The sequence below is a fragment of the Drosophila erecta genome, unplaced genomic scaffold (assembly GCF_003286155.1).
Source record: "Drosophila erecta strain 14021-0224.00,06,07 unplaced genomic scaffold, DereRS2 tig00000000-arrow-pilon, whole genome shotgun sequence".
Taxonomy (NCBI): Eukaryota; Metazoa; Arthropoda; class Insecta; order Diptera; family Drosophilidae; genus Drosophila; species Drosophila erecta.
This window is the reverse complement of record NW_020825194.1, coordinates 20,384,411-20,408,906: the sequence shown is the minus strand read 5'-3', so window position 1 is coordinate 20,408,906 and position 24,496 is coordinate 20,384,411. Positions and strand designations below refer to the sequence as shown.

Genomic DNA, 24,496 nt, shown 5'->3' with positions numbered 1-24,496 from the left:
AGACTAGGTTTTTTTAAAAACAAATTAAATAGTTTAACTTGACAACATGCAAGCATGACAAATTTTATAGTTGTAGCATAAAATATTTAATGTTTCATAAATAAATAACTTTTTCAAATTCTAACAGCAAGTTTTTTGTTTACATCTTAGGGTTGCCTTGTTTCCCACCGCATCCCAGAGCTGCCACCCTGGAAAAAGTCATATCTTGGTAATGCTGCCATATCCAAGGAAAATAAGTGTTGTTTTCCTGCCGACTAATAAACAAAGCAGCAATAATTCGAAAACTACGCATTCCAGAGCAGAGCAAATGGATCAACCAGCAACAGGAGGCGCCGCTGTCCAACCGGGCGTATCCCCAGCGCACATACACGACACGGATCAGCTCCTGGACCCCGTCCTTTTCTCCAACGACAATGGAAGCTACAAGCTGAATACAGTCCCCGCATTTAGGTGAGATTATATGAGGAGTACGGGGAAAAGGGCAAACTATGTACACTTCTGCCGGCGGCAGTGAATCATCCATGGCGTTTTCAAACGACCGATAATGCACATAACATAATTCATTTTCTGTCCTCCCGTAGCCTTCATCTGGCTATCTCCACTGCAATCTCTATTGTGGGGATTGTACTGGCGGCCGTGTTTCCAACGGATCGGCGTTGCGATGCCTACTTTATAATGCTCTACCTACGGGCCACCTTCTGGGTCATCACATATGTAAATATACCAATCAGTAGTCCGTCAATCCCGACCTGCATCAATGTCAACGCTTTTTACAGCTCTTCGATCACTTTGTAAAAAAGCAACACGACAATCTACGCATGCAGGGTTATCACGATTTCCACCGCGAGACAAATATGCAGAAGGGTATTCCCCTCCAGCTTGTATCCCTGTGGAACTCCATGCTGCTTGCTGTCCAGGCCCTGATCCACCACTTCTATGCGGAGAACTTCTGGGAACACTGCGCAGCAGGCTGGTTGTCGCCAGTCAGCTATGTCACCGCCTTCACCGTGGCCGAGAATCTGGTGCTGGCCGTTTCCCACAGCTTATATATTGGTAAGGAAATAACTTGAAATCTACAAAGTGGCATGTTAGGACTTTTATTTTGCATGTCAAGAGCTGCCATTGCATTGCCTTGTACTTTTTCCTATTCACATCTATATTTTTCAATAGACTGATGATGAGCAACTCTTTACTCATCAAGATTTTAAGGCGGAAAGCTTAGGGAAATGAGTATTTTATATTATGTCATAATATAGTAGTTGGGTAGGGTAGGTAATTTTCTAAAAATGATTAAGGAGCTGACACGTAATTGTTTCTTTAAGTGATTTTGCTTTTTCTTGTAATTTGCAATAAATGAGTCAAACCGCTTAGATAAACCAGGTAGGTGCAATTTAAATGTTTCAATACAACCACTAATGAAGTTCGTTCTTGTTTGTGGTTCCAAAGCAAGAGATTTCTGGTCAAAGCCCAGTCATTTCTGTTAGTAAAAATGCCATAGATGACTAAAAAGTCTATACCAATTCCAGACAAGGTGCGTAAGTTCAACAGCGCCAAGCTGGCCCCGGATGTTTTGCGCGGTGCAGACCGTGCCGGAGGCTCCCTGGGCCTTATGCAACCGGGAGGCGACACAGAAGAGCTTCTGGAGAAACAGGCCGATCTTATCGCCTATCTGCGTGACCACACACACAAGCTCAACCAGAAACTACATCAAATGCAGACCAACGTGCGACCAGTGAGGGCTCCTCAAATTCCTTAAAGACAAATCAAAACTCAACATCATCTTACGTATTATCATTATTTTACTGGATGTTCTCTTTTTATTCGTTTATACTTTGTTCATGGCGAAGAAATATTCTTCAAGTAGATCAATTGCAAAAATGCAATTGGGCGCTAACAAAAAAATAAAATATTCAATTGTAAATACAGAGAACGAATTATAAATCCGCGATCAAGGATTAAGACCATTAAATTGTATTATACAAACAAGTTTGTGTGTAAAAATTATTAAATTAAAACAGATCTATACAAATAATGATACGCGTTTTAATAGCCATTTACCAATGCTGAGGGCACCTCCAGGATTTCTAGCGAGTTATCTTTAGAAGATGTGACGATCTGTAAGATTGGTGTAAAACATTTGAAATCTGAACTTGGAAGTATTATAACTGAACTTACCTTATCGCCTGCAACCGAAAGGGCTAAAACCATGCGACCAGCGCCCTCGAAACGACCCACTTGAGTTCCAGTTATCTTGTTTAGGACGTAAATAAAGCCATCGTAACAGCCGACTAGCAAATAACGCTCTCCATAGGACGCAACAGCAACAGCGCCATTGCCACAGCTAAACTTGGTGACTAAGTTTCCAGTCTAAAACGGAAAACAGTAGGATTCAATAATATCAATGAGTAATCAATAAAAGTCATATTTTACAACTTACATCAAACTCCAGTTGATATATCTCGTTTTTCTGCGTTCCGCAATACATGTGTCCTTCATCTAGAAGCAGACTGTAGATATTTAAGCCCTCTGCAATAAATACGCGACGCAGCAGCAATCCGTTGCCCGCATCATGCATTTGGACAAAGTTTCCTTTGCATCCCAGCACAAGGATCTTCCGTACTCCTTCCTTGGTGGCCTTAATGGCAATGATGGATTGACCGGTTGATACCAAAGGCTGTTCCATCACCTTGTTTGTCTGAAAATGTTGAGTTTTGTTTACTTTTCTGGATCCGTATTTCAATATTGAAATTATTTACTAATTCATAATAACATAATGTTATATCTATTCTAATTATCATATTGGAATACTTCATACAAGTAAAATGAAAAGGGAAGTCATGCTATTTAAAATATTGTTCTTTTAAAGAATGTCCTCAATAATCCTCAATATCCTCTTAAAATATTTGATTAGGCTTAAGAAAAACTAAAAAAACCAATTGGAGATGCGGGGCATCGATCCCCGTACCTCTCACATGCTAAGCGAGGGCTCTACCATCTGAGCTACATCCCCGTCGTGAATACGCCTCTTTTATTGGCCCTTACAAGGTTTGGTAACATTTACGGACTTTATTTTGCACCTACTGTAGTTACCTACTCATTGAAATTCAGGAAGTGCATTGTCATGACATTAAAGAGTCTCGTTAGCAATACAAAGTGGCCAAAAGAAACCAATGCGCACTGAATACTTTTTTGATCGTATAAATAGACATTGCGCTAGTGGGATGTATTTTTAAGCATTTATATATAAGTTTAAATGCGTATGTGAATATTTATGATTAGATAAGCACTTATCTATAACTTTTATTTGACGGAGACAATTATATTGTACCTTCTGTGCGGAAAACCTTAATACAAGAAACAACAGAAATATTTTTATTGCAAATGTAAATGTGTATATTTATTAGTTTCAAATTACTTCATTTATAAAAAGTTTTTTTTTGTTTTTTTGTTTTATTCATCAATTCAGCAGTGTTATATTGCTTATTTTGCAACCAACTCAGCATTTCCAGTTTGTTTTTCATGAAGTGCCTTAGGTATAGGGATTTGAGGACGTTCTGCGATTATAATCTCCTGGTCGTTGACCTTTCAACTCCTCATGATTTTTGCAGGCAGCACAAATAACAAGAGCTAACATTACAACAACTGTTAGAAACCTCATCTTGGATGACTGATAGATGAACGTAAAATGCACCCATTTATATAAGACTTGCATTTAGCGATAACGGCATGAATAGGATTCCCCTCAGTACCTGACCTGAGTGACTGTGATAATAAGACTGTAAGAATCACAATGGACCAACGAGCAGATAAGAGAATACGAATGAAAAAGCTATAAGGACGACTGTTCACTTATCACTTCTCTAATTAGTTTAGATTTTACAATAGAAATAACAACAAAAAAACAAATTTTTAAAAGGAATTACTGGACATACATATATTCTAAAATGTTAAGCTCAAAAAGCTTTTAAATATTTACAAAAGTCAGTTGTTGGTACAAAAAAGCACTTCATATTTATTTGTGTTTAATTGCCAATTCTTCCGTGGCAATTTGGTAGAGACACAAGAAAATTGTGAAAGGCAAATTTTTAAAGTAGAGACTAAATTTAAATATACATATGCAAATCTATACAATTTTAAAAACTACATCCAGGAAGATGTTGAGGAAACACGGTTAAATTATCTTGTGAAAAAACTTTCCATGCAATATGGAATAATGTGTCCCTAAAAATGGAAAAAATGAAAGGTTAAATGTTATAGACTTCCTCACTAACAAAAACTACAGCTAGGAAAACGAGATGGGGCGATGAAGTGCTCTTCTATCAACTGTTATGTCTTCAGCCAGTCGGCAAGATGGCGGCCAGGCGCAGGAGTGCAAGACAAGAAAATACAAATCAATTGCTTGTGCGAAATCAGATACACTGCAGTGTAGGGGGAGCTTATTTAGTGGTTGCAGCCTGCAGGAGCTATTCCACTTGCCACACCTACACGAATGGCTATGTGTGCAATTTGCCACGGGGAACAACAATAGAAAAGCTCACATAAACACGAAAAAAGAGTTACAGTCACTGGGGGGGCACACGTAACGGTACAAACAACCAACCCGAGTTGGCCAAATCGGCCAATGGGAGAGCTGTACGAGCACACCAACACACTGACAACAACAAGCCATAGACAGGGCGTCAGTTTCCAGAAACACAACACAACAAAACAGGAGCCAACCAGCAAGAAAAGCCCACGCCACAACAACAACAAAAACAGGAGCTACGAGGACGAAAGAGAGAGCAAGGAAAGGAATCAAGCAACAGGCACGAAGACAATTCCAGTTGCAGCGCCTTGGAAGGCTCTCTCACACTTGCAGCGAAGAGAACTTGAGCGAGCGCCGTACCGTTACTCGCCCGAGTCCTGGATAAAGAGAGAGAGAGAGAGAGAGAGAGAGAGCCAGAACCAGAACCTCGTCGGCTTGTATTTTATTTAAAATTGTTTTGAGTAAATAGCATATAAACATTTTATTTGCTGCTGCCAAAAAACTAACGAATGGCAGTAACTATATGCAACTAACAGTGAAGTGCAGCGCAGAAGACATGCGCAGAAAAAAAACCATTGAGAGAGAGAGCGAGGGAGAATGAGTGCCGGCAAAATATACCGTTAACTAAACAGGCACACATAAAAACTTAATTAAACAACAATAGAGAGCACTGGGGAGCAAAAGGAGAGAATGAACGAGATAGGAAGAGAGAGGGAGAGCGAGCGAGCAAGAAAGAAACATCTTTCTTCCCAATGAGTGTGGGAGCAAGACAGCTTGCTAGTGCTGCAGTTTGCTGTTGTTTGTTGCAACTAACCCCTAGCCCTAGTTCTACATACATACCTATATATCCAGTTGCTGCAAGGAGGCTATATACTCCCAGGACTCGTAGTCCTCGGCCAAACAACGTGCAGCAAACACGACACAATAAAACACAAAATACCAGGCAAAGCTAAATATCGAGCAATAGCAGCCAGGCTTGCAAAAACTGCAATACCAGCAACGCCCCCTATATGCTTCCTGCCACATGGGGCGTGGCGTCTTCGCATATTTACCAAATAACCAAAGCTTTAGACTGCACCTACCAAAAAACTCGAGGACAGGGAACAACCACTCATACTACAGTCGGCAGTACAGTTGCCTCCATCTACAATACAATTGCAGGTACAGTTGTGCTGCCCCTCCGCAATGAATAGCATACCGTACTATGTGTCAAGTATAGTATAACTACCTCTTATATAAATGTATCCCATTCGTGTTTAGTTAAAATTTAGTGCATTTGGTTCTACCTCAACTATAATTACCTCATTTCCATACATACATATTTAGTACAGTTGCTTCTATTTGATCTATAGTTACCTCACTTCCTTACATTTTAATTTTTAAGTGAATAGATTATAAATTTAAAAATAAGTTAATAATATTTAAAACTATTACCCCTACCAGTTATCTCAGCTATGATGACTTTTCTCGTTTCCTTCTTTCCTAATCAAGTACAGTTGTGCACAGAACCAATAAACGTGGTCATGAGCCATGAGTTATCAGCACGTCGCAGCCATAAATCGAATTTCTGCCAGAATTAAGACTTATAGCCTTGCTCTACCCCCAATGTAAAATATTATAATCAAGTACCAACTGAGGCCACACTCCCTTTCTACGCTTTTTTTCCATACTATCCAATTTGTTAAATTCGCGAGAGTACAAAAAATGAAAAATAAATTCGATTTGATTTCCATTGTCTAGACTTTCGTTTTTGGCTTTCCTCATTGCCAATTCGTTAACTCCTGGTGTTATTGTTGGCGCGCGGGCAAGGTGTGGACTCATCCTGTGTGTGGTGGCTGTCCTTTTGGCAGGACTCGCGAGACGGAGCTCAATATTTTAATTAAAATTGTTCAAGTGTTTGTTTGACAGATAAATATTTAATGAGTCAAATTAAGTGACGAAAATTTATTGAGAGGCGATTGATTGACTACCACATTGGAGGTCCAATCAGTTATTTGTTAGTCTAAGCAATGTTTTAAGAAAGGGGAAAAGAAGAAATGAAGAAATTCCTTATCTCACTTCAAAACAATACTTCAGTCGATATAAAAACTCATTCGATTTTCTAGACTATGTATACTAGAATTCAGTTTACAAAAAATTTTGAACTCACCACCACGTTGAAGGTAGAAATTTGACCCCAACGGCTGCCAATAAAGGCCAATCCCCAAGCGACGTCTATCGACTGCAACGGCTCTTTAAGGTAAACCGTTTCTATGACCCGCTCCAGATTCTGCAAATGTTTAAGAGTTATAAGGTATTCAGGTATGGCTCCTCTAGTGACTCTAAGTGACTTACCAGGAGCGAAGACTTCTTAAAAAATCCATCCGCTGAGGTGGTGTAGAGAATAGAATCCTTTTCGCTGAGGCACATGTTCGTGATAGCCTCGCTGTGCTTAGTGATCTTTCGCTCCAGCTTGTGAGTGACCAGGTGGAACATGTAGATATCCCCATCTTCGGCTGCTGCTATCACGTACTGCCTGTAGATTTTTATTTGGGTAATGGGGCTGCCAACATTCTGCAATTTGCCCTTCGGCACGAATCCTACAGAGCACTTCTCTTCGGAGTTGAGCTCTGACCTGTGGTGATCGGGTTCGTGTAGTGGTTCCTTAAGGAAGGAGCTAGGCGTTTCGTAGGACATGTGGCAAATTGGATCCGGAGGCGGTGGTGGTGGTGGAAGTGGTGGTATTACAGCCAGTGGTTGGTGGGTCGGATTAACTGTAATACTGGGCTTGGTCAGGCGCGATTGTGCAAGTTTGGTGGTGGACGAGGAGTCGGCTACTTGGTCACCAGCTGACACATCCAACTGCTCTACCTTGAAATTTGATTGAATGCTCTTTTCAGAATCCATTTTATTGGTATCGCGTTCAGCAATTTCTTCCTGGGATTTCTCCACCAATTCGTTTGATTTATGTATTTTGGGGACTCGTTTTTGTACCCTTACTTGACGCTTGGGTGCTAGGACCAACACAGCTCTTCTTAATCTACTTCTAGTTCTCCTCGCTATCCCTCCTTTGCTAAAACTGTCATCCTGCCTGGATTCCTGAGTAGTTTCAGCCGGAGGTGGTTTGCTTTTGGAGTTGGCAGCTTGAGCAGAAGTAGCCTGATTTCTAGAAATCATGGAGTTAATCATCAGAAACCTTCGACTCTGGAGTTCTAGATTCACCATCTCCAGCTCAGATTTCTCTTTCTGAAACTTTGATATCATATCATCCAAAATGCTGCGACGATTTTGATTTTCCATCAAACGACGATCAATTTCAACCAAATTCTGCGCCATCATGTCTCCCAAATGTTCCAAAGGCTCGTTTATCTTTGATCCACAAGCTAGACGCGTATAATTGCAAAGGGCGGGATCCATGGCCAGAAATGGAAATCCAACGGGAAAGTGTTCCAGTTTCGCCGAAGAGGAAGGATTTCCTGGGTTAGGATCAGGGCTTTCAGAAACATCCACGACTGGAATCTTTTGGCGAGTTTTCTGACGAGCTGAACCCTGCTCTGACTCCATAGGATTCTCCTGGATGGGTGTTGAAGATTGACGGGTTGGAGGAGATTGACTTTTCTGAAGGGCTGACACCATTGGAGAACTCTTTTGAGCAGTTGCGGAAATAGGACTCTGCGGAGTTGGCGGTGAGGATTCGCGGACAGGAGAAGATGGCTGTTTCTGAAAGGGCAATACAACTGGAGAACTGTGCCTTATAGGCGGAGTTGATTTGGGGGCAGGCGAGGATGGAGGTTTCTGACCCGGTGATATATCTGGAGAACTATCTTGAGCCGTTGGTGGAATAGAACACTGCTGGATTGGACGTAATGTGGACGCCTTAGGGGTTTCCTCAACCATGGATGCTGATTTTTTGGGGCTTAATAAATTTGCAAGCTTTTGCTCTTCATCCTGCTCCCGACGACGTTGTTTCTGCAGACTCACAACGTTGACAATCTCTTTTAGCAGAAATTCGATAGCTTGGCGATTGTCGACTGCTTTGAGATTCATTTGCATCTTGGCTACCTCTATTTTGCTAAAGGTTTGTGAATTGTGCTCGGAGCTTGTCACCACGCAGGAGATAAAGTGCAATCGACTCTGCAGGCTACTAGAATGCTGGCGACGATAGCGCTCAGTAAGAGCCTCTCGAAGATGGGGAAGGATCAGCTTTTCAAAACTGTCCACCACATTTTCTGCATCGTTTCGAAGCTTCAGCCTGCGTCGCCTTTTTGTGGACTTACTGCTGCTTTGGGAGCTGGTGGAGTTGTCACTATCGGCATTTTCCACAGTTGCGGGTTCGGATTGCGTCAAACCTTCTGGTTGATTTAAACTATCACCTTCAAGTTCATCAACGTCCATATGCTGCACGCCCTGCTCTTCCTGCTCTCCGTCAGATGAGCTCAGCAGATCAATAACTTCCTTTGAAGCTAAAGGACTCACTGATATGGGTGAGCTGCTAGACTCCCTTTTAATTTCCATTTTATTGTGTGTACTGATAATAGAATGGCAATCTACTGAAGCGATTTCCTGATCATTACTTGTGTTGGATTTACTTAATGCACTTTGACTTGGAGTCGAGTGCTTACTCTTTGAATTTGTCCATACAACTCTTTCACATGTAGGGGTCGGTAGCAAGGGCGCGCGATTTTTAGATTGGTGTATTTCCGACCTCTTGATGGAATCAAGGTGTTGCACAGTTTCTATTGGTTCTTCCTGTCTCGGACTCTTCGGCCTAGTCCCATTTACTTTAATGGTTTGATCGACGCTCCGATTTCTACTTTTCTTCTTATTGTTTTCTTGCAAGACCTTTTTAGGGACCACATTCGATTTTACAGAGCTATCTTCGCTACCTTTAGGCAAAACGCAATGCGGGTTTCTAGGCTCGCCGGCTTCTACTTGCTGATTGTTATCATTACTATCAATTTTATTTTGAAGCTTTCTAAATTTAAGGCTCTGATCATTATCGTGAAGAGTAGCTTTTGTCTTCTTAGCTTTGAAATCTTTTGAACTTTCAGCGCTGTTACAAGTTCCCTTCGATTCTTCGGTTTCTTTCTTTGTCCCTTTTTTATTTACTTCAGTATCTTTGGCCGTCTGACCCTCTGATATGTCTATGCCAAAGCACTTTTCGATCTCCTCGAGCAGAATTGCGGGCAATTTGATGGCATCTACAATTTCGTCCTCGACTGATTCCTGTACCAGACAATCCTTGGGCTTATCCAGCTCAATTGTCTTCAGCTGTCGGCGAATCTCGTCACGTATACGCCGCCTGGCCTGGAGTTGTAAGTGTGGTTCAAAGATGGTGTCGCCATTGTTGATTATGTACTTCAGAGTCTCCTTGTCCATGCTGGCGATGCGATCATTGAAGACGGCCTCGCTTTCTGCGGCCTGATCAAGACTTGCAGCATTGTAAATGCAGTTGCTTACGGTTCGGCGACGATTTCTTAGGTTGGGCCTAATGGCCAGACGACTCGGGCTGGCGGGGGATGCGGATGGAGGGGGACTGAGGAGAGGTCTCTTGCACAGATTCTCCTGGGTGACTGCAAAGAGCTCCTGCCTCAGTAGCTCGGTGAGGGGGCGCACTTGGATACGTGGAATCGATTGACTAGCCTGTACACCAGAGGGGTTCCCACCAAACTTGGATGCCTTTAATTTTTCCTCCGACGACTGCGCCTCCGATCTTCGATCGGAAAACTGTGGAGCCTTAGAGGTTTCGTTTAAATCCTTGCTCTGCTTGCTAGGGCAGGAGCTGTCTTTCAACCCATTGGTTTTTGTATGCTGATCGCCTTCTGATGCAATTGGATCAGGTTGTTGAGATATATCTGAACTGTGCTCGGTGGGGCTGGTTCTGCTAGCTCCTTTATCCTCAGTTTGCCCTAAATCAATTTTATTTTCTTCGGCTTGATAGTGATTTACGCAGCTTTGGTTATACTCTTTATGTGGTTTACAAGCATCGCTTTTTTGGTCACAGTTGTGGCCGTTACCTCGCCTGATGTCAGATGTGGCTCTGCTCAGACTTGAACCACTTTCACCATTATGATTAGGAGACCTAGAGGAATCTCTGGCACCTTCGTCCCTATGATAGGATCGACCCTCACTTCCCCTAGGCTTGGTTCTGTAGTAATGCTTTCTACGGGGATAATCACTGTATCTGCCAGAGTGTCTCTCATCGGAGTACCTAGTGTTTCTTTCGCGAAAATCAGTTCTCTTAGTATAATCTCTCTCCTGTCGTTCCTGGATTGAACTACGGGAGTCAGAATGGTCCCGATTCCCGTAGTTTGATTGCGGGTAAAGCGTCTGTCTTTGATTGTGATTAGACCACTACAACATTTTCGTTGATTAGAAAAACCAAGTATTCAATGTTCTTCTTAACTTACCACTCTATTGTTAAAGTGACCACTGTAAAAAAGAAAGAACATGTATTGTGAGTAAAATCTTTTCTAATTAATTACATTTAGACGAATTGCGAAAACATAACTACAAAGACGCCGAGAAAGGTGAAAACTTTTGCAAACAATAAAGGAATAATTAATGTAATCAAGCGACGTGCCTGAGTTTACTCGTAACTTTCTGGCACGTAAGAAACCGGACTGAGAAATGAAAGAAAGCTGCTGCATTAATTTAACAGATTTAAAATTTATAACCACAGCACCCCTGACCCCATTCGCATTCCCAAGCACTTTTCATCCGCCAAAACTTTGCTCTCGCTATTTGTGTATGCAAAGGTGCGAATTCCGTTGTTCTTTTGGTTTTTTCCTTACCGAAAAATCTCGTTAAGAAATGCTAAATTATACGGCCACAAATCCTTGCCGTTGCCTTTTTTAGTTAATGTCACTTGTAACATGAACTAATTAAAAAGTAAGGGAGCTTAAGTCCTGTGAACCTATACAGAATCTGAATGAAAATTTATTTGGCTTGCTCGAGTGAGCTTCAGCCACTTTTGCGATTGAATATTAAACGTTGTAAAACTAAAACTATATTATACATCATTTTATCTTAAAAAATCAAGATATTTACGGTAACAAGGCTTTTTTATAGTATGCACCATTGAAGAATGTCGGATTTGTTATGTTCCATATCTCAAGTAATCCCCAATTGCCACAAATACTTACATCTCTCTAAATTGTGTCCCTAAACTGGAACGAGTTTTCCTGCGAAGGTACATTTCAACTTGATATGTTTTGGGCTTTAATTAAAACCAAACAAACAACACGCTTCTTGTCAACGCCAAAACAAAGAGTAAAAGTTGAAAATTACCTCAAGCTGTTGCGCCCGAGAAAAGGAGGCAACCCTTCAAGTTACCCCACTAATTGTTACAGCCCCTGCCCCAAAATGCCGACTTCCCCCTGTTTATCGGGGAAACATTGTGAAAACATGTGGGAAACGTGGCTGCGCTTAAAAACACATTACAAGTACAAGACAATTAGTTTGTCTCATATAAAACGGGACAGGGGGGTTTTCGGGATTCCCCCGAGCCGAATTTTGTTTTCAGCCAGCAAGAGTTAAACGTTTTCATATTTATGAGCCTCGTAAAACTCAATGATATACAAAATTAATGACAAAAACGTAGCAAGTGGCGCATCTTAGCTGGTTCCACTCTCTGGCGAATCGTAAAAGAAATGCTACCTCAAAAACTTTTGTCAGCATTTACCTGCCAGCGGAACACAAGTGGGGTGGAAGTACGCCGAAAGTTATTCAAGCGTCGTGTAATTTTAATTTCAAGACAGTCTGCGACTTTTTAGTTCGAGCATTTCAGTTAAAGGACTCTCGTTCCATTCCCACTTCTTTTCTTTCCATGCCTTTTTCGACTGTCTATCTCCGGGTGTCACGTACAATTTTTGTTCCTTTTTTAATTGACTTTGGACCTGGGCGAAGTTTATTAGTTGAGGGCGACTTTTTGGCTTGATTTGAGCAGTAGGTTCCCTCCAGTCTACGTGAATTCTTCCTGCTCATTAGAAAGGACTTGTCACACACGCCACCGTGACTTTGAGGACTCTTTCAGGACCTCTTTCTTGGGAACCGTTTCCGGTTCCGATAAGGGAACGTGTTATTGTTGATCCTGCGGGGGTTGAGTTGAGTTGAGTTGGGGACCAAGCAAATCAAGTGGCATCCTTTTTGACTCATCACTGCATATATTTTCCCAAGTTTATTTTTTCTTTCCGCTATGCGTTATGCATATTAATTTTTTGCCAAGTGCCAGCATGGTGAACGAAGTCTGATTTTTTCCGGTTTCCAAAAGTATAAGCACAATTTTACGTTTTGGTGGTAAGATTTATTGGTATGAAATAAAGTATAATAGTAACTAGAGTCAATGGTGTCTGGTTATACCTAACATGAATTGACAACAAGTTTGATTGGGCTGTAAATACAGAATCAATACCTGTACATAAACCACTTCTTGAACTGCGCCACTGTCTTAATTGAACGTGGACATGTCTTTCGAACGCCACACCCAAAAATCGTTAAGCTGCAAACCAGTTCATACTTGGCCTATGAAACTGTAACCAGGTCGCTGGTCGACTTGCATGCCAATTGAATTTAACTGCGGGTAATTGTTCAGCTTTAGTGGGTAAAGCAGTGAATATTGAACCTTTTTTCAGTAATCCACAACACGGGGATGTAGCTCAGATGGTAGAGCGCTCGCTTAGCATGTGAGAGGTACGGGGATCGATGCCCCGCATCTCCAAACTACGTTTTATTTTTGGTATATCTCAAAAAGCAACTACAAACTCTTGGCAGTCAAACACTTAAAACAATTAAAATCCTCAAAATAAATACATAAATTTTACGAACGACTCGAAAACAGCAATGGCTTAACTAGCTTACGTCGAAAACTTTGTCCTCGGCAAAATTGTGAAAAACAAAGCCAAGGTAGGGAAAAATTAAAACAAAAGCCTTTTCTCATAAATAGCACATCATGTATCATTTACAACACCAAACCCGCCTGACTCAGACTGTAGAGGAGTTCCCAGCATGTTGCCCGCGGAGTCCTGGGACCGTGTTTTGGCCCATTGACAACTCCAACTCCTACAAATTCAGTTTCACATCCACATTCCGACTGTGCTGACTGTTCTGACTACTGCGGCCGTCTGGTTAATTGCTGGCAAAGTTCTCTGCGATGCAGGGAAGTAAACAAACATTGGCATATTGTGCTGATTTATGTGCGACAATGTGTTCTCTCAGCCATTTCCCTCAGCTACAATACACTTAGAAAATAAGAATGATACTTTCTAAAAATGCAAGCGCAGATTAACTGTCAAATATGTTAAATATTATACCTCGAATAAGTTCTTTAACATTTCACAAAAAATACACATACATACATATGATCATGATCATATCTATATATATTCTGCCCGTCTGTCAGTATATCCGTATGAACATCAAGCGTCTCGGGAACTATAAGAACTAGAACATTTATATCAAGCGTGATATTTTCGAGAAGTCAAATTAGTACACGTTTGTTTCAAACCATTGCCACTCTAACGCGAAAGGTTTTAAAAAAATATTTAATTTTTCATTCGATTTTTTTCTATCTAAAGTCTATTGGTATTTCCCTGGCTTTACCACTAGCTGAGGAAGGGGTTTCTGATAGTTGAGGAACTCTACTATAGCGGACGGACAGACATACTTGGCTAGTGGACCTGTGACATACCTTTCAACGCATCTTTTACACCATTTTACTCTAGCAGTATCTGGTATAGATATGAAGAATTTATAATACTTATATTGCAATTTGTAAGCAATCCAATTAGTGAAGTCTAACCATTCTTTTCTGAGTGTAATAATGTGATGAGGGCGCAAATCAAATTACGCGTCTTGATTGTCGACATGGGGCGGGTTCTAAGGGATGCAGATATGAGACTCCACGGATAATGCTCGCTTGGCAGCTACACAGCAACCTTTGAATATTCATTAGTGGCAACTTCTTACCCCCAACATATACATAAGTACCGGAATGCAAAAGACAAAACTGCCGACGTCTGCGTGTTGTACTTGGCAAAAAAGGGAAATAATCCAATTGGAGATGCGGGGCATCGATCCCCGTACCTCTCACATGCTAAGCGAGCGCTCTACCATCTGAGCTACATCCCCCATGCATTGTGGGCGGCCGAAAGTGTCCGAAAAAGGTGTTTTACAGAAGTGCAAGCCAAGCCAAATTAACAGTTGGCCAAGAGAAAGGCCAGCTGTGGTCAGCTTCTGCTCGTTTGGTAGCTATATTTGGCTTGGAATTGTGTTGGAGTTGGGTGGAAGTTATGCGAAGACAAGAGGTTTGTTTCAGAACAAATGCATTCGCCTCACTGGGAGTTTGTTAACAAAAGTTGTATTGTAATGCTTAATGAAGCAAGTGAACAAAAACATTTTTCTCCGTAAAGTGGAACAAAACAACTGTGACCAATGTTTGCAATCTTAAAATGCATTGTTAGCATTCATTCATTCAAAATGGTAGACGTTTGGCGGACAGATGCAGTTATATTTATATCACTCTGGTTTAGAATTATCAAACTAATATCCCACTTCGAGGAGTTACAAAAAAATCCGTATGAATGGTGAATTCATAAGCATCGATTGTGAGATTTTCTATAAAAATAAGTACTTATATTAAAAGATTATTTACATTCATAAAAAATATGTTAATTAAAATGGTGCATGCCTAAATAAACAAGTGCCGCCTAAGAGTTTTTATATATGGAAAAATCATCTGCACCTAATCAATACCATTAGTTCAAGCAGATCTTGTAGGTAAACTCCTTAAACTTAATCGCCTCCTTAAATAAGCTTTGCCTTCAACTCAGATATTTGCTGTTCAGTTACCCTTAACCAAAAAAAAACAAAACCATTTAAAAATTGCAGCATGCCGAAAAGTTTTTGAAGCTTCCCGCATAATCAACTCTGTGCCTTGGACTTTTTGCAAGGATAAAGACTCCATGAAACAGCAAAAGTACGAAATAACAAACAAACAATAAAATATTGAGCACATTAATGTTTAGTCAGACGTAAAATTACTTTTAAGTCTACTTCCAGCTAAAGGGCCAAGGGAATTTTCTTCTGCTCCTTGGCGAAAACAGAGCCAATGCCAGGGGGATTGGGCTATAAAGACGTTAGATAAACGTTAGATGCATATTTATGATTTGACACTCCAGCAGTTTGTCGGCAAGCAGCGAAAGAAAATTCTAAATTTGGGGGCACTTGGTCTTTCTGTCGTTTCCTATCGCGCTCGATAATGAAAAATTGTTCACTTTTGCCGCATTGACAAATGCTTGATAAGGCACAGGAGGAAAACTGGAGCCCAAGATGATGGGCAACAATAATAAAAGTTTATGCCAGCACTTTGGATTTAATTAAGAATAAGAAAAACGCACAACTTCCAAACTTTTCAATTGCCAGATGCGCCGGCAAGCGTCTCGGCTAATCGGATTTTCACAGAATATTTTTTATGATTATTTCCGAGCGGTGGAAAAGCTTTTGGTTAATTAGGGTCGAGCTGTGAGGGATGACAGAATAAGAAATAAATTAAATCGCTGAATTAAATCTGCCTTTTGATCTGAATACATTTTAAATAGAATTAGAATTATCTCATATAGGCCGCAAAAATATGGAAATTATTCGGGGGAACGACGGGAATTTGTTGATCAACGCTTAAATGTTGCTTAAATAATTAATGAGAATAATCTTAAGAAAAGTCTGATAAATTTAAACCTAATATAGGGAAAAAGTAGTCATCCCTTTTATATTAGATTTCTGTTTCATTTGATAGTTTTTTTTTAAATTTACTTTTCTATATCACATGGACAGATTTCACCAGTCATCATCACCGTTATAAAAATACTGTCACTAAATAAACTGCTACGAATCAAAACATTGCGTAATCAGCTCGGTCTGCAAAAACAACTCGATTAACCACACACCCACACTTTCAGAAGTCCGGCAAAGTTTACTCAATCACATTAATTGCATTGGCGTTAAATGGCCTCCTGTTGCGATACATTCACACGCCACTCAAACTCAAAGTGTCACTTAATTGTTTATGAATTGCTCTCTCTGTTTGCCGGCGTGTGCGGGGAAATGTGAATGTGTGAGTGAGCGGTTGTGTGAGTGAAATATAAATCAGCCTGCGTGTTAGGCTATGAATTTTGTTGTTGTCAACATGGTGCGGTCGACAGACCGGAAACGGAAGTTGCGGTGCTGGTCGCCTGCGACTGTTGGAGTTTTTCTCCGTTTGACTTTCCCGCGGTTATTACATGCTTGTTTTGAAGTTTTTATTTAAGGCAAGGCTCAATGGTTGTTTAATAAAATAAACTGAATTCATGAATTTGTGGAGACTGAGGATTAATTTTGATATTACATTTTATTGAAGTGAATTTCTGAATAATATTCAAGGCGGAGCCATCCAAAAAAATGAATTATAATTTAATTCGAATTTAGTTTTATCCACTGCTGCAACTTCTTCTAGCTTAGCTTCTAACTGAGCGCATAGAACAATACAAAATTGCTATGGAAAATTGTATTTAAACAAGTCGAAAAACAATTATTAGATTTTTTTTTTAATGATAGAATGCCGTTCTTCTTTTTTTATAGCGAAGTCTGCAGCTAAAACCACACATTTTTGGTTCGGAATACATCAAGGTTTTGTGGAAATGCAATAAAATTCCATTTGGTAATCTTTTTTTTTTCTATGAAACAACGAAACTCGTTATACCTCTACTTTTTAAAAGTTTTAAAATATTTCAAAAATATTTAATTAATTGCCAATTGCAATTAACATCATTTATTAGTTTCACTTCACAAAAATTAATGGGGCTTTAAACGGTTTAAAAATTTACCGTTAGGACAACAACAGCACAACACACAACACTACACAACACAATACTGGGCAGTTCGTTTTGGGGGAAGTGCCGTTAGTAGCTTCGGATACGATTTCGTTGTTTTCCTTTTTCAATTGGGGGCGGGCGGAGTTTAGAGAGCACAACACACAGCAATGGCAATATAGCTGCAGCGGCAACAACAACAGCAAGTACATAACCAACTATACAACAGGACAACAGCATTCGGGCACACACTCACACTTACAGCAACGCATGCAGCGAACGAGCGACGAGCCGACGATCATAACGGTACATAACACGAAGTCACGGCCCGAGAGCTGCAGCAAAACAAAACACAGCACAAAACAATGCAAAGTACAGCAACAATAACAAAATGTAACTAAATAGGATGCAGCAGTGGAAGTGGTAGTGGGAGGGGGGTATTAACCCACCCCCAACCATTATTTTCCATCTGCCCCCCTCCCTCCATTCTCTTGCAGCGCTGGCAGAGCGAAGGACGAACGAGCGAGCTGGAAAGACCGAGTGCGACTAACGGTAAACAGGCCAAGAAGGAGCAGAGAAATCTTCGTCGCATCAGCTTCGCCACATCGCCTCTCACGAAGCACAACCGAGAGAGCGAGAGAGGGAATGAGAGAGAGTGAGTGAGCAGTGATGGGGGATATAAAATAAAATACAAGCAAAACAACATAAAACCCAACAACAGCAATAATAACAGCAACTGCAGCACGTGCAATTAATAGATGCTCTCCATCTCACTCTCTCTCCGCCATTTCGTTTCTCTCTCGCTTCTGCAATGTACCGTTGTACCGTTGCAATCCGAGATGCCTCTCTGGTTGGCTGTTGCATAGTTCTCGGCGCCAGGAAGAAGTCTGAGTGTGTGTGTTGGCATTTTTGTTTGGTAAACTGCATATACAACAATACAATAAGCAAGACACCGACAGAGGAATGGGGATCTGGGGTCCTTTACATACCGCTCTATGTAGCATGAATGAAATTTCGGCGCATGCCATTTGATGGCCTCGCTATAAAAGTCAGATAGGCCATGTGCACGGGTTCAGTTGAGTCTCAACTACCAGAGTCCCGACTTCGAGTTTAACTCCATCTCCCAAGAAGCCAGCGAAGCCGCCAAAAACGGAAACGAAAAAAAAACTACGGAGAAATCTAGCTGAAGAGTATTTATATCGCAGCAAGTCGAAATTCCTTGAGTTCCAAAGCGACGGCATTTGGCTGAGGACAATATTTGGACGCGAGTGTGAGCCCCGCGCTCATCAAGGTAAGTTGCGAAAAAGGTGGATATGCAGTGAGTGTGGTGAATACAGTGGTGGAATTCGAGCTGGGATCGTTTATAAGAACTGATTAAAGTATACAATCAAAACACGGGAAGAGGATCACCATTTAAATACTAGTGAATAGCAATATTAATTTTCGCAATAGCTAGCATGCATGACAATTCAAAAGGTTTTGTGCTATAATTGGACAGTAGAATAAAATGCATTAGTAATAATTGCACAACGAATGGGATAACATTCCCTTTAAACGGTTTTTATGGATTTTCAATCAATGCAATTGATGCCATAGCTGATTAGTCACCTTAACCTAAAAATAAAATAAACATTTTTTCAGAAACATCATCCTACCAGAATACTGAGTTCTAAGCTTCAATATAAAAGCCACTACAACGATTTCATCGCACCATCAGTCAGTTCGCTTGGGTCGAACCTACTGTAAGTAGGACACCATGAGTTCGCCGATGAAAGCACAGGTCGCACGATCTCAAACGCAAGGATACAAAAATGATCTCTTAAAGCGGTACAAATCAACGAAATCAAGCCATAATAGGGGCAAATATCAAATTATAGAAAAATAATGTCATAACCAGCTAACTACAGCAATCGATATGTAACCAATTGTAGGGCCACTAAGTATGCCGATAGTCAATGTATTAGCCATATCTTTTAGCATTTAGTAAACCTTACTTAAACCATCACAAACCAGGGACAATGCATCTAAATAGGCAATTTAGTTCTTAAGATCAACTACAATTAAATAACATTCACTGTAAGACTCCGAATCCGAACAGTTAGGGCTCAAAGAAAGACAACCAATTGAAATCGCTCGCACTTAACTTTTTATAAATCCCGCTTCAAGAGCTAAACATTGGCACGATCCGCTTGATCCGGGGCTTGTGATCCGCTCCAAACACTTCGATTCCTACAAAATTATCCGGGCAATCTATGAGATATGGGTGTCCGAACTTTCTGATCGCGTACGCGGAAAAACTTCCATGAAGTGGAGGCCAGGGTCCGGACCTTTGCCGTAGTCGGGTTCTACGAGCCGTGCGTCAAGCGGCAGTCGCCCCTCGCGTCGGTCGGGCGGGTGGTGGGTAACGATTTACCGTTACACGTTGGGAATGCGTTCGCAAAAAAAAAAACGCGAATTTGATGAGACTTACAAATGAGAATTATTTAACTATCTTAACTATCTATTTAACTAACTTCTTCTATCTTCCTTTAAATTTATCTACTTCTATAAAGCATTCTGCATGTTACTTATTCATGGAAAGTGCAAATTTGTATATACAAAATTTATATTTATAATTTATATTTAATGGAAAATCATTTCATTCTGATCATTTTCATTCTGATATTTGATTCTAATAGCGTTCAATCGTAGGTTATAATCGAAATTTTCCATTAGGATCGATCTCTGTATGAGTGTTGAAGGATAACTCCTATATGACTATATAAGTCATGATCCGGTTTACCTACTGAGACGGTCGTCTAACTCTCATATTTGGCTTATTAGGTTGAGGTAAAGTGGCTTGAATAGATATTTTCCTAAAAACAAGTACACAGTTCTGGAAGAGATTCAAGAGACTTCCTGGGACGACAGTTGGCATAGCCAATCCTTCCCTTTCCCAGATGCAAACCTTGTTAACGCTTCTGGCCGTTGACGTCAACGGCGTCCACCCAAGAAATGCATATTTAGTCAAGTGTTAATAATGAGGCTGCCACCGAGGGATCGTCCCTTCGGCAGGATGAGTTTTTCAGCCCGACTTTTGGGTTTTGGTTGGGCGGGAAAGGTGCAAGCGTGCGTTAAGCCAAGGAGCTCACGCAAGGCAAACAAATACGGGGAGACACAAACAAATGGCGCAAAGGGATACAAAAGTACAAAACAAAGGAAAAGTGAGGAAAAATAAAAGGGAAAACTTGCCTGTCCAAACGTCCTCGATGCCAGGGTCGCGAATTATATTTCATTGAGTTGTTCTGTCGCCTGTGGATGTGGGAGAAAACATAAATAAAAAATTAAAATCAAAAGAATGCAGAAAAAAGCAAAAGAAATGCATAACTAAACGAGGATAGAGAATAGAGGTTGCAAATTGGGGCTGCTGTTAATTTTTTTTATTCAAAGTGTGCCCTTCTCGCGATTTCAAGAAAGTTGCGACGTTTATTTATTTCCGCACTGCCGAGGTCCTTTCTTTATTCTTCCCTTGACTGTCTTGGGATTTCTTTTGTTATCAGTTTCTCGAGGAGTGGTAATGTTGATTTTTATGCTTACGGCCTGCATTTGAGTTGATAATGAAGGCAGACATTATAAATACACCCCTGCTCATGTTCCGCACGGATTTTAATTTAGTGGTCTATAATTAAAAGCATTGCGTTGGGGGCGATGTCAGGTGGCCAATTTGCACACAATAAAAAACGAGAAAAGGAAAGTCACTGTCATTGGAAATCCCGCAGATACCATTTACCTTTCTACGTCACGTAGTTTCAACGTCAATTGCCCAGTTCGCGGCTGCTATTTTGTGGAATGGATGATGGGTCCTGAACATTGAACGCACTCACACGGAAATTACAATGACAGGCAGTCCACAGTCAGGGGCGTAGGCAAAAAAGGGGCTTTTTCTACGCAGAAAGTTAGATTTCCAAAAAAATGGATTTACTATAACTTATAAAAATACGGTTTTCTAACAACTTGAAGCCTAAATACGCAGAGTATTTTTGTGTATTGTATCCATATTTTGATTTGTTCCCTTAAGTCGATTAATATACAATCCACTTTATACTGCGCCCTTGTTAAACAAAACTGGCAGGACTAAAAGTATCTCGCGGATAGCCAGCCGCAGGAAATTGGCCACCCACTTGAAAATTTATGTGTTAATTTTAAGGTGCCCGACGAGAGGAGGAGATGGGGAACTTCAGGAGGTATTTTCTCCTTTATACATTTCTTTTTTTCCGCCTTTTTGTATTGGGCAGCATTTTTCACAAAGTTTTTGCAGGTGCTGCCAGGGTCAGGCGCCTTTCGGTGTGTAATAAATGAGCTAATAATAAGTGAAATGTGCTTTTGAGTGACCCTAAACAATTGCCCCGAAGAGAAAATGGTCAGGGAAGCAAAATTTAGGAGAAAAGGAAAATCCCGTAAAAATTGCTGTGAAATTTCGGTTGGGCAGCTAAAAAATGCGGCAAAGTGTCGGAAATTCCTTAGGTGACATGAAAAGATTTGTTTATAATTAATTTTTACCTCGCCAACACTTCCAGTTTTTTCCATTTGTTTTAAGCTAGAAAAGTTGGTTCTCGCCAAAGTGTAAAACATGTGCCGCTGAAGCTTATTAATTACATGAATTCCTTTGGTTAGCATTTTTTGGGGAATATTGGGAAACGGTCATTTGCACAAGATTTTTATATAGCATACATATTAGGGTAACAGGAAAAACTCATAAAAAAAAAGCACGTTAAAACTCGAACTTAAAATACGCCATCAACATTAATTAATAGGTGCTCTATTTCCAAATTTTTCTATTTAATCCTAGTTATGAAGAATACATTTATTTATCTAGCTGGACTTGGCTATGCACCGCACTTTCGACATTTATGAGTGGTTCCATGTGCTGACTGATACACCATGACCAAAATAACAAAAGCCACAAAAGACAAGTGTTGATGTGTCGAAGGGGAAAAATGCTGAAAAAAAAAATCAGCAGGAAAGTAAAAAACAGTGGCGGAAAACGAGAAAAACGAGGTGGAGAAAAAATTTGTATCCGCTTGTTGCAAATTCCAATCAATTTTTGTTGTTCTTACGGACGAGATGAGGGCGACTCATTTGCCGGAAAATTGAGTAGACATGCATATCCGCAGACGAACGGAAATGGTCAAGATGCAGGTTCGAACAGGGCCATCAATTAGACTTTTTTTCGGACTATGCTGCTCCGCTGTGGGTCCTTTGTCTTGGGCGATGGAGTTCGGCCTGTTTGGTTAACAAGATGGAGCTGACAGAGCCGCAGGTTATGGCTAAGGACCAACGTCATTGAGACAAGCTGGTTGGCCCAGCAAACAAACAAACAAACCGAGTCCCTTTCTCCTCAAAATATCCTTGTTTGGCAACTTTTGCGGCCAAAATGGAATTTTGCGTTTGCCTAACTGGCAAAAAATTGGCAAAGTAGTTGGGCGGTGGCGGTAAGGATGCCCCGGTGTACAGTTCCTACTCCATATGCAATGTTTTGATGTGTGGCAAAGTCTGCTGTGAATTGAAAATCGAAGTTAATATGCTCCGCAGACTGTGAAACAAATCATTTTCAAGTTGTTAAAGGAAATCGACACGTTTTTGCCATTTTATATTTATTATGGGCGCTTTTTTCCCGTTTGCCAGCAGATGTTGCCAAAAGTGTCAGGGTGCGAGATGGGTGCTAAATGGCAATAAACCTAATATTTTTGATGATATTTTTTTGGATAATGTCGTGGAGTGGTGGAGTTGAGTGGTCTGTCTCTGAAGAAAATGCAAAAAATGTAGTTTATTTGTACGCTCTTATTTAATACAAATAAATATCCGAATTACGAAGTTCGGTTCGTTTTGAGCACATACCAAAGTTTTCAAATTCTCTTTGGTTTAATAACCTATCCCAATTCGTATCTAATCACCATTACATAGGACTTTTACATTGCATTTACTTCTTTAAGAATCTGTCACGCATTCCTTGATGGCAACTTCAAAGCTGCAGAATACACCTACTTGAATATGCAAATCAGGACAAAAAATTCGCTTAGGTTAGCTATTTAACGCGGCGTTAGGGCGGCTGAAAAAATCTCGTACCCAACACATTATATTTATGCAATTTGAAAGAAGTGGGGCGTCATAAAATTAGTAAGCACATGAGTGGCCTTGGCTTCATTATCATAATAGAAAATCATGCAAAATTCAGGGATTTCGCGAACGTTGGCTGTTTTCTGTGTGGCTTTAGCCACACATTTACAATTTATGGTAGGGGAATTGAAGGTTCTACGTCATATACATTTTAGTTTAAATTATAATAATACAAATTCAAATGTCAGCAACTCAACCTAGGAGGTTTCAACTATTACAATATAATAGTAAACATGGTCAAGATCACAAGAATTCGAACCGAATCCAGCTAACGGAGGCCATATGGGATTGATAAAATTGTGGTTTAACTTTCAATGACTATCAATTATAGAGTTTTGGAAATGCACAGATGCACAATGCAATATTGATGTAAGTACAAATATTCCACATGGATCAGATTCTTAAATATTTATGGTGGGTCAGTCTCAGAAAGCGAAAACCGTCCGGCATAATATTGATGTATTCTGCATTGAAACGCTTTGCAACCCTAATCCACTAAACATGACATATCCTGTCATGAAAGCAAAGAAAATTGTATTAGAGTGGATGCTTATTCGGAGGATTTACTCACCAGCCGCTGGGGCTCAGACCACGAGAACCGGTGCCCGAGTGTCCAGATCCTCCGGCGGTGGAGCTCCATGCCGGCTGATTAGCCGAATCCCTGCCGGCGGGTGGCGGAGCTCCTCCCCTCGAATCTCCCGGTGGCTGCTGCGGTGCACTCATCACGTGGAATGCTTAAGAATCTAATGACATTTCTATCCCGGTAGGAAATGTTTACAACGATTAAGGCATATGCGAATCACAATTGGCCACTGGACCGCGTTTGTACTGTTTAGGTGCATTAAATCGTACGATTTTGAATCGGCAAGTTCCCTGAGAACATTAGTGCGTTCTGGTTTTGATTTTTGGCCAAGATATTTCACAGCAAACAAATGAATTCCGAAATAAATAAAATAAAATCCAGAACGTTTATAAAATTTACGAGAGAGCGACA

At 40.6% G+C, this 24,496-nt stretch overlaps 2 protein-coding genes and 3 non-coding genes across 6 annotated transcripts; 2 read left to right on the top strand and 3 right to left on the bottom strand.

The window, feature by feature from the left end:
* Positions 1-188: 188 nt before the first annotated feature.
* LOC6552172 (transmembrane protein 192) lies at positions 189-2,029 on the top strand. Of its 2 annotated transcripts, XM_026980013.1 has the most exons (5): positions 198-238; positions 298-450; positions 582-714; positions 777-1,053; positions 1,527-2,029. In XM_026980013.1, exons 2-5 carry the CDS (start codon positions 308-310, stop codon positions 1,754-1,756), a joined length of 783 nt encoding a protein of 260 aa, XP_026835814.1. In that variant the 5' UTR covers positions 198-238; positions 298-307; the 3' UTR covers positions 1,757-2,029. The 2 variants fall into 2 exon arrangements, with proteins under 2 accessions (XP_001979735.2, XP_026835814.1); XM_001979699.3 differs by having other exon boundaries at positions 189-450.
* On the bottom strand, positions 1,956-24,496 carry LOC6552173. The gene is made up of 8 exons (XM_026980002.1): positions 24,074-24,496; positions 20,578-20,637; positions 10,915-10,936; positions 6,860-10,858; positions 6,675-6,794; positions 2,438-2,695; positions 2,176-2,367; positions 1,956-2,115 (listed from the first exon to the last, which is right to left on the bottom strand). Exons 1-8 carry the CDS (start codon positions 24,223-24,225, stop codon positions 2,044-2,046), a joined length of 4,875 nt encoding a protein of 1,624 aa, XP_026835803.1. The 5' UTR covers positions 24,226-24,496; the 3' UTR covers positions 1,956-2,043.
* Trnaa-agc lies at positions 2,938-3,010 on the bottom strand. Its single transcript has one exon. It is a non-coding gene; the product is annotated as a tRNA-Ala (tRNA).
* On the top strand, positions 13,151-13,223 carry Trnaa-agc. Its single transcript has one exon. It is a non-coding gene; the product is annotated as a tRNA-Ala (tRNA).
* Trnaa-agc lies at positions 14,560-14,632 on the bottom strand. Its single transcript has one exon. It is a non-coding gene; the product is annotated as a tRNA-Ala (tRNA).